This window comes from Monodelphis domestica, chromosome 1 (genome assembly GCF_027887165.1).
Source record: "Monodelphis domestica isolate mMonDom1 chromosome 1, mMonDom1.pri, whole genome shotgun sequence".
Lineage (NCBI taxonomy): Eukaryota > Metazoa > Chordata > Mammalia > Didelphimorphia > Didelphidae > Monodelphis > Monodelphis domestica.
This window is the reverse complement of record NC_077227.1, coordinates 30,323,982-30,334,165: the sequence shown is the minus strand read 5'-3', so window position 1 is coordinate 30,334,165 and position 10,184 is coordinate 30,323,982. Positions and strand designations below refer to the sequence as shown.

General features: G+C 39.1%; 1 protein-coding gene across 3 annotated transcripts in view; it reads left to right on the top strand.

Moving 5' to 3' along the window:
- The first annotated feature begins 664 nt into the window (after positions 1-664).
- Positions 665-10,184, top strand: part of SLC25A16 (solute carrier family 25 member 16) — a 29,984-nt gene continuing 20,464 nt past the window's right edge. The window contains exons 1-3 of one of the 3 annotated variants that reach the window (XM_001368989.4): positions 665-967; positions 6,058-6,150; positions 9,564-9,697. In XM_001368989.4, the coding sequence (XP_001369026.1) occupies positions 844-967; positions 6,058-6,150; positions 9,564-9,697 (351 nt within the window). In that variant the 5' untranslated portion in view covers positions 665-843. Of the gene's footprint in view, positions 968-6,057; positions 6,151-9,563; positions 9,698-10,184 lie in introns of those variants that run through there. The other 2 variants (XM_056796267.1, XM_056796262.1) reach the window with 2 other exon arrangements.

Below are 10,184 nucleotides of genomic sequence, written 5' to 3'. Positions count from 1 at the left end.
TTATGCATAGGTTTCTGTGAGATGGAAAGTTCTGACTCACTGGGACCTCACCCTATCCCAACTCTAGCAACTCCCAACATTGCCTTTACACAAAATAAACTCTTATTCGTTTGTTTGTTTTGTTTTTTAATTGTGAGAGATGTGGAAGGAGATGAGTGAGAACAGAGCGGGCAGACAAAAAGCATTGCGTGAGGGTAGTGGAGGGTGCAGCCTGGGCCCTGGCGGTGCCGGGGTTTGCCTGCTGTGAAGAGGAGGTCGGTGCTTTTGAGGGTAGGCAACTGTGAGTGAAGGGATGCGGTGGAGGTCCTGGGAGACCAGAAGACCGAAAAACAGCAATAACTGAGCTGGCTTTAGGGGGCCCTGAGGGACTGACAGAATTTTAAGGTTCAGCACCGCCCGGGAGGAAAGTAGATATTGGCACCCCCAGAGGACTAGGACAACTGACAGTTTAGAGGTTCGGAGTATGTGAGGGCAGTAGAGACAACAGGCTTGGGGATTCCGCAGGGATGGCAGAGAGCTAGAAGGAAGAGGGATACATTGACAGGACTAGGTCAGACGACTAGCTTTCTCTCGTTCCTCGCTCCTCGCTCCTCGCTCCCCTCCCCTCTTCCCGCTCTTCCTTCTAGTTGGGGCGCACACTCCGCCCCTTTTCCCTTCTCTCGCCGCGCACTATTTACGTCATGACTCGGCGCCGCCCCGGCGACTCTAATGGGAGATCGGCCTCTGTTCTGCGGGCTTGTCCCGTTGCGCGTTCCTGCCTTGACATCGTCATCTTCCGTCATGAGCAGGACGCTGAAGGCCCCGGGTCTCTGACTGCGCCCCTGGAGCCCGGGCAGCCGCACCATGGCCGCGGTGGCAGCCCTTGCGGCAACCGGGGCCGGAGGAGCTGGAGCCGGGAGCCCGAGCCCGCCGCCGGCGGCGTCCGCTCGCAGGGACTTCTACTGGTTGCGCTCCTTCGTGGCTGGAGGTGAGTTGGGGCTCGGGGATAGAGGGACTTTGGGGCGCTCAGGAAGGGACAGCGGCAGCTAACTCTCAGTAAGCACTGGCTGTATGCCCGCGCTTGACTTTGCTTCGGGGCCACGAAGCGCTGCCCTCCAGACCCCCTCAGCCCCTGGGAGAGGAGAAGGAAGGTTACGGGGACAGGATGAAGCCCTGCAAGGTGGAAGGAAACAGCCCAAGGAATGTCGAGTTTCCGAGTTGATTTCTTCTTGCCGAATGCCTGGTCTCTGGAAGTGAGGAAATCAGCCAAGAGAGGCAGGTGGTCGACTTATCTAGGGCTAAGTTTTGTGAGGGAGGGAGCCGGGACTTTCTGGGGAGGGACAGTTTCCGAGTTAAAGGACTCAGACTGGCCGTCAGGATTCCCCCAGAAAGGGAAGGATCGTTTAGGGAAGCCAGAGGATTGCTGGCTTGCTTGTGAATTGTTACTGGGGTTTGGGAGACAAAGATCTAAAGTAGCCAGACTTCCAAAGCTCCTTAAGCCTGGCCCTGAGTCCCAAGATGGCCCTAAGTTTGGAGGAAATGAGCAAGATATTGGAGTTTCAAAGGATATGAAGTTGAGTATGCCTATTGAGTAATTCTTTTGCTACCAATGAGATCGATTGTCTTCTGGAGCATTTATGCTTGTGGGCTATTTCCACCCGCTCAGGATTTACCTTTAACTACAATTTCTTTCTGCTGTCAAACTCTTGTTTGCCATTTGTATTTATTTGGCTTTTCTGAGAAGGCAAAGGGGAAGTAGCTTGGGACAACGAATCTGCTGTTGAAAATCTGGTCATCAGATAGGTTGTTGGTTTATTTGTTGCCAGGACCATGTCCACGAGTTATTCAGTTATTCAATGTCCACGAGTTATTCAGTTAATGCCTCAGTTGTGTGATTCTGGAGAAGTCAGTTAATTTAGCCTCATTTTATTTATCTCTTAAACAGAGAAAATGTAGGAACTACTTTATAAGGTTAACTTTTAAGGCTCAAAAGTGCTAACATAGAGTACTTTGCAAACCTTAAAGTGATATATATCTATGATTTCTCTCTATATATGCTGATGTTATTTTTCTTACTGGATCACAGAACTTAGAGTGAGAAGGGAACTTAGCACAGTGCTTGGCACAGAGTAGATGATTAATAAATGTTTGATTGAAGAATGTGGTGGTTAGTGGGTTAGAGCACCAGACTTGGAGCTGGGAAGATCTTGGTTCAAATCTGGCCTCAAACTTGTAACCCAGGGCAAGTCACTCAACCCCAGCTGTTTAGCCCTTACTGTTCCTCTGCCTAGGAACCAATATCATTCTAAGTAAGGCAAAATGTAAGAGTTTTTTTTTTTTTGAGATTTTAAATTCTGTTTTCATATAGGCTAACTTTGGCAAGCCACTTTCCTCTCTTTAGTTCCCATACCTATAAAGTTGAGGGATTTGTATTCCTATCTCAGACAAGTGTACCAGACTTCCTTAAGCCCTTTCAGATTCTTCCTCATCCTCTCTTGCCCTCTCCAATCCAGCAAATATTTATTAAGTACCTAATGTGTGCCAGACACTGTGCTAAGTGCTGGGGTTACAAAAGAAAGACAGTTCCTGCCCTCAAGGAGTTTACTACTGCCTAATGGGGGAAACTAACAGTTACTCATATGAACCTACATGGAGACCACCTAGGGTGAGCCAGGAAATTCTATCTGAACTACTGCTTTCTATTGTTTCTAAAGATAAATGTTAGCGGTAGAGAAATTAAGCAAACCTGATTCAGCCTGAACGGAACTGCCCAAGACAATTCTTTCTTGCCTACCCCATGTTCAACCTGAATGGTCTACTAAAAACAGTAACAATGTTAAGTGTTAAGATTAACACTAAAGGCTTCCTTATCTTTCCTGAAGAGGCATTTTAACATCTGTTCTTTTCATCTCAACCTTTATGAGCTGTCTTAATTTTGCTTTTCTTTCTTTCACTTAATAATTTGATAAGATTTTGGAGATTTAGATATGATTATTGAAAAGTCTGGAACAAAAAACATCTGAAAGTATAGCAATTTTTTTAGGACAAGGACAAGGCTAAGGCTAAATATGATTTTACTGATATATAGAATTCTGAGATGAAAAAAATAACTGCCAGTGTAGCTGGGTTCTTGTTTCAGCTCTGTGATTTTATAACTTTTCTGAGGTTCAGTTTCTTCTCCTGTCAAAATACCTAATCTATGCTACAAGTTTATTGAAAAAATCAAATGAAATAAAATAAGGATGATAAAAATATAAAAGAATGTTTATGTTGGGTTTCTTACTGGACTTTCTTTGCTGATTATGCCAGGGGTATGGTGTGATAGGTAATGATTTTAAAATGTTGAAACAGTAGAAAGAAGACAGGAGGACCAGTTTGACTTAGGGACACTAAGGAAGTCTCTGGGTTACAGCTTCTATCAGGAGACTGGAAGAGAAGATTGCCAGCATTGAAGTTAAGGGTACTATGACTTGTTCTCTGATTCTGTGGGTTTTAAGTGACATTCCTCCCCCACCCCCACCCCATTCCATGACTGCTTCTCATTAAGTTTTTTTATCAGCTATTTGAAAAAAAAGAGGGATGGGGGAGGGTCTCTCTTAGCCAGGCATTAGGGGTAGTACAAACCACTGGAAATGGAGTAAATAAGTAATAATAATACTGGAGGCCATTTAAAACTTGTCCAGCCCTGTACAGATATCTCATGCACAGGAAGTAGTATTGAAAAAGATTATTTTAGTTACAAGTCTTCCCAGAAACAATTTAATTTGACATTAATCTAAGAAATCACTTCTGCCCTAGAGATGCCTAAACTGGCTTAGCTGACCATGGCCTCTAACATAGACAATTTGAGGTAATATTTATAACAGTGGCTCTCAGGACCAAGCCTTTGCTTAAAGGTTATTGAGGACTCCTGCTTCCCTCAATAACTTTTGTTTATATGATTTATGTGTGGCCCAGGTATACGGTACAGTAGAGTACTTGGCCTAGAGTCAGAAAGAACTGCCTTAATTCAACTACAGCCTCAGACAACATTAGATATTTGATCCTGGGCAAATTATTTAACCCATTTGTCTCATTTTCCTCAACTGTAAAATGGGAATGATAATACCTGTCTTGTCTCTGTGAGGATCAAAAGAGTTTAAAGCAGTTGGGGGAATGGGGGATACATAATAGGTTGTATAAATGCTAGTAATGTTAGGCAGAATTTGAATATGGGTCTCTTTGACTCCAAGTCCAACACACTGAGAAAATTTTTGAAAATGTAAAGAAAAGGGCTGTTAATTAGCATAGTGGGTAGAGAGGTAGACCTGGAGTTGGGAGGACCTGTTCAAACCTGACCTCAGATAATTTATTCAGATACTTAGAAAGGATAGTTGAAATGGACTTTTGTCTTTCTTTGCACCCCTAGTATTTAGCACAGTTCCTGACCACTAAAAGGTGCTTAATAAATGCTTGCGAAATCCCTTGACTATTCATTCAGCCATGATATTTATCATTAAATGAATGGAAGAGATAGCAACAATAATGGACATTTATACAGAATTTTAAAGCTGGCAAATTGCTTTAGATAGGGCATCACAAAAGTCTTAGTGGCTTTAAGTTAATAAGGCTTAAGATCTAAAAATTGTATCAGTACTTTTAGGACTCCCTGTATTATCTTATTTGAACTTCATAATATCCTTGTGAGAGGGGCACTACATAAGATACCATTATCCATGTTTTGCAGATGAAGAAACCAAGGCAATATTATTTGCCACAGCTAATTAAGTATCAAAGGTAATTTTTTGCTTGACAAGTAGCCTAGTGTAGCTTCTCTACTGTTAAAAAAACAAAACAATAAGTGGTGCCAAGTCTCTTTATAGTATACCAGTAGTATTATTTTTTCTTTATATTCTGTCTTAGAATCAATATTAAGTATTGGTTCCAAGGCAGAAGAGTGATAATGGCTAAACAATTGGGATTAAGGGATTTGCTCAGGGTCACACAACTAGGAAGTGTATTTAGTATTTGAACCAAGAACCTCCCATTTCCAGGTTTGGCATTTTACCCACTGACCTACCTAGCTGCTCCAGTAATATTGTTTTTATGTGGGAAAGGCACCTCCTTGTTTCCTTTTTTATTTTAACAAGTACTTTAATATTCAAGATCTGGTACTATTTTAAGAATTCTAGGGGGCTGCTACATAGCTAAGTGGATTGAGAGCCCAGCCTAGAGATGGGAGGTCCTAGGTTCAAATCTGGCCTCAGACACTTCCCAGCTGTGTGACCATGGGCAAGTCACTTAATCCCCATTGTCTAGCCCTTACCTCTCTCCTGCCTTGGAACCAATACTCAGTATTGATTCCAAGATGGAAGGTAAAGGTTTATTGAAAAAAAAAAAAGAATGCAAGTAAAACTTCAACAAAAGCTGAAGCAAATGTTCAATAGGCTTCTCTTTCTTTAAAAAGGTCTTTAAAACATAATCTTGGTAAAATTTGACATAGATTTGTTTTGGGAGGGAATATGGCCTAGTTCAAAAGCAAGCTGATTCTCGGAGTCAAAAGATATGGGTCTGCACCATAGGTCTGTCACTGATTTACCTTGGGCAAGGTACTTCCCCTTCCCCCCTTACTGAGTTACGTTGTCTTCAAAATGTTGGTGTTTTTTTTTTTAAACCCTCACCTTCCATCTTGGAATCAATACTGTGTGTTGGTTCCAAGGCAGAAGAGTGGTAAGGGCTAGGCAATGGGGGTCAAGTGACTTGCCCAGGGTCACACAGCTGGGAAGTGTCTGAGGTCATCTTTGAACCTAGGACCTTCCATCTCTAGACCTGGCTCTCAAACCTGAGCTACCCAGCTGCCTCCAAAATGCTGGTGATCTTTATAGTGTCTCTTCTCCCAGGGTTCTTAGGAAGATCCAAAAGATCATATGTGTCTGCTGCCAAATAGCTGAATAAACTGTTTTCAATGACATGTTTTTATGCTGTGTCTTAAGTGAGTGTTATGGGATTTCCTAATACATTATGGAATCCACTGTACCACTTGGGTTAAGGTAATAAAAATATTCCACATTCTTTTATATCTTGTTTCTAATCTTGAAGGTATTGCAGGATGTTGTGCCAAAACAACCATTGCACCTTTGGATCGAGTGAAGATACTATTGCAGGCACATAATCGCCATTACAAACATTTAGGTGAGTTGGTCCAGAGTAATAAATACTTTATAAATGCTCAATGATTGATTGCAAAATAAAAGGCTCTAAGTAATGGATCCAAAATGAAAAGTTGCCCTGCACCCCAAAATTTGTCTCAGTAGTAAAATATTGAGGGTATGTTTCTTTCATCATGCAAGACTTTTCTGGCTTCATCATTACGCTTTACAAAAGTTGAAGAGGATCGTCCATCTAACTCTGCTGACTTGAGTCCTGGGAACAATTTATAAATGTCTTTTTTTGGTAGGGGCTATATGTATATATATATATATATATATATATATATATATATATATATATATATATATATATATATATATAAAAATTTGTATATATATATATATAAATTGAATTCTTTTTTGTCCTTTTGCCTAGAAATTCAATCTGTTGTAAATTTTTGTTTTGTATTTGTATTTTGAAAAGAGGTAGAAAGTAGAGAAGAAATAACATGGTGAGTTATATTAATACTGGTATATATAGAAATGATCTTTCATGTAACAGCCTTACATCTTTATGTTGTTTTGTTTGAGCTACAGTCCTTGGATTGTACTCCTTACTTTAGAATTCATGTTCCCTGGGGGCTGGCTGCATGCTGAACTATACAGCCCTCTCTATAAGCCTTGCAAAATTTGCAGTCTATATCCATATATAGGTAGTCTTAAATAGAAATACAGGAATGCAAAGGCCTAATGATGTCATAAGACCAAAATTACATCTGGCCATAGTAGGAGAGTTGCTAAAGATAAATCATTGATAAAAATTATTGGCTCTGGCATAGGTATTAAGTCTACAGAAGTTTTATATACATCTCATTTTTAAAAAATTGGTAGGGGCAGTTAGGTGGCTCAGTGAATAGAAAGCAGGCCTAGAGATGGGAATCCTGGATTCAAATTTGGCCTCAAACAGTGCATAACCCTGGATAAATCACTTCATCCCTATTGCCTAGTCCTTACCTCTTTTGTCTTGGAACCAGTACTCAGTAGCAATTCCAAGGCAGGAGGGAAGGGCTTAAAAATTAAAAAAGAAAATAAAAAGAATTGATAGCTCTTCATTTGAATGTAATTAAATGTTTTTCCAGTTTCCAGAATGGAATGAAATTAAGATATCTTTGTCTCTACTCCCCCCCCCCAAAAAAAATTTTCACAATAGATAAGAATAAAAAGTAGAAACTTCAGCCTAAAGTATTTTCCCCAGATTATTTGGAAGGCTTTAAAATTTAGGCCAAGATATAGTAGAAAGAGCACTGATTTTGGAGACCCAAGGTCAAGTACTAGATCCCTTTTCTAGCTTTGTGGGCTCTTTAACAAGATTCTTGAGGTCTCTGGGCCTAACTTCTCAGTAAAATGAGTAGAGTTCTTCAGTTCTTTTACCCTCAACCTGCTCATTCTGAGATTCTTGATATAAATTCTTGATTACTTGACATGAATTCCTAATAGGATTATGATAAATAGCAAGGTCCTCCAAAGGAATGTAGATATGATTAATGTTGCAGGAAATTGTAATGCAACATCTATAGAAAAAATTATTAGAAGTGGAGTTAAGTGGTCTGGGTTCAGATCCCAGCCTGGCATGACCAGTTTTCTTATCATTGGTGAATGGTGTAGTTGGCATTCCTCCCAGCTCTCCATACTATATAATCTTTTATCTAAAGTAAGGTAACTACAATTTTGACCTTTGGTATGGAGCTAAAATCATTGGATCATTAAAAACAGCTGATAAATGTCAGAAAATTTTGCCTAATAAATAATCTTGGCTTGAGAACAACTTACTGATAAGGGAAAAGAAGATTTTTGAACAAAATTTCACATAAATATCTTTTCTAGTGCCAGGAGAGAATAACGTAGTATCATACACATAAGCAATAGGAGACCAGAACTCTAGAATTTTTTTGTCTTTTTTTTTTTGCACCATTGTGTGTTATTTTTTGCTACTATCACTTTAGTGAGATCTTTAGAGTAGTGTGTTAGAACAAACTGAACCAACATCTCCACAATGAACAACGTATGCAGGGATCCATCCCTGTAGCTCACCTCCAAGATCAGTGTCATTATTGGTCCTCTGTGCTCAGATCAGATATGTTGAATCTGAATTCTTATGACTTTAAAGCAACCATTTTTCATTGCACTATGAGTGTGTATATTCTCCTATATTGTTTTATATCTGTATCCTTTCAAACAATTCTTAGCATGTTTTTCTGAATTTGGATGTTTCATTGCTTTTGGCACAGCCATGTCCCAGACATGGCATCCTTTAAGCAGCTCCTCCCAGACAGTTCTTTGTAATATGCTCTACAGCTGGCTTGCAATCTACTAGACAGTATAATACTGAACAGCTCGATTTGCCCTTTCACTACTCTTTGATGATCTGCATCATCAATTCTTTGGAGACTGGTATTCTATCATTTGCAACCAGATATCATCAGAAGAATGTTGATGTTAATAGATGGGTCTTTGTTTCTGTGACAAAGTAGGGGTTACTTAAAAACTGTGGTTTCCCAGAGGCCACCTAGTTCTCCAAATTCTTTGAATCTCTGTTTTATACCACTGGTGTTACTGGGAAAGCTTTTAACTTACCCTTTTGTTGTAGCTAGAGTCTTGATTATATGTTTTAATGAAGACGTGTGAAATTTTCAGTATTTCAGATAGGGAAGATAATGATGAAATGAATTTGTTATAAAACCAGTATGCACTAATAAAACATTTTTAATCTTTAGTATTTGGTGATTTTATATTTTTAAAAAGACAATGGGGGTTAAGTGACTTGCCCAGGGTCACACAGCTAGGAAGTGTCTGAGGTCAGATTTGAACCTAGGACCTCTTGTCTCTAGGCTTGGCTCTCAATCCACTGAGCAACCCAGTTATCCCCTGTTTGGTGATTTTAAATGGAATTTCTCTTTAATATTTGGGCTAGCTTTTTAATTCAACTAATCCACTTTTGTACCTACAGTAAACATTTTTGTAACATATGCTTAAATATAAGATTTTGTTTTCATTTGTGGCTTTGTCATGAGGAAATATGATTGCTTTTATTTTAGAATATTTAATGTTACATAACTTTTGTAGCATTTCTTCTGTAACTACTTGAAATAATAAAGAATGAAATGAGCAGAACCAAGAGAACATTATATATAGCTACTGATTTAATATTTGAAGAATAATTTGTGAATGTTCATCTCCAGAGAATGACCTGAGAAGTAGAAACATGAAGGACATAATCTATATATTTTCTCAGATGATGCCTTCTATGATTGTGTGGGGAGGGAAGGAAGGGGCTGAATAAAAAAAATTCATTCTGTAAATAAAATGATTATGAAACATTTTTATTCTTATGGTATGTTAAATGTTAATGGTTTATCTATTTTGAATTTGAAAACCACTTTTTCGCCCTAAAAATAGGAGTATTTTCTACTTTGTGTGCTGTCCCTAAAAAAGAAGGGTTTCTTGGATTGTATAAAGGAAATGGAGCAATGATGATTAGAATCTTCCCATATGGTGCAATTCAATTTATGTCCTTTGACCATTATAAAAAGGTAATTTAACTGTTGTCTTATTTCCCTGTTTAATATTTGAATGTGACCTTTACTGAGAATTCTTATGCTACAAATAATCTTTTAAAGTACTCTGGATAAGTTCCCATAATGATATTACAGGAACAAACATGTCTATCCATGACTGTTGTTTTTTAAGTTAACTTCTTTTGGAATTTGATGGTTTAGAATTAAGACTAGTCAAAATTCTTCATTATTCCTGCTTGCTTAGGAAGCAGAATGGAAGTATTGTTCATTTTGAAGTAGGGCAAATATCACTCTAGCTTGCCTTTATAATTTGCCCTTGCAGGGGGCAGTTAGGTGGCTCAGTGGATTGAGAGCTGGACTAGAGGTCCTGGTTCATACACTTCCTAGCTGTGTGACCCTGGGCAAGTCACTTAATCCCCATTGCCTAGTCCTTACCACTCTTCTGCCTTGGAACCAATATAGTATTGATTCCAAGATAGAAAGTAAGGGTTTAAAAAAAAAA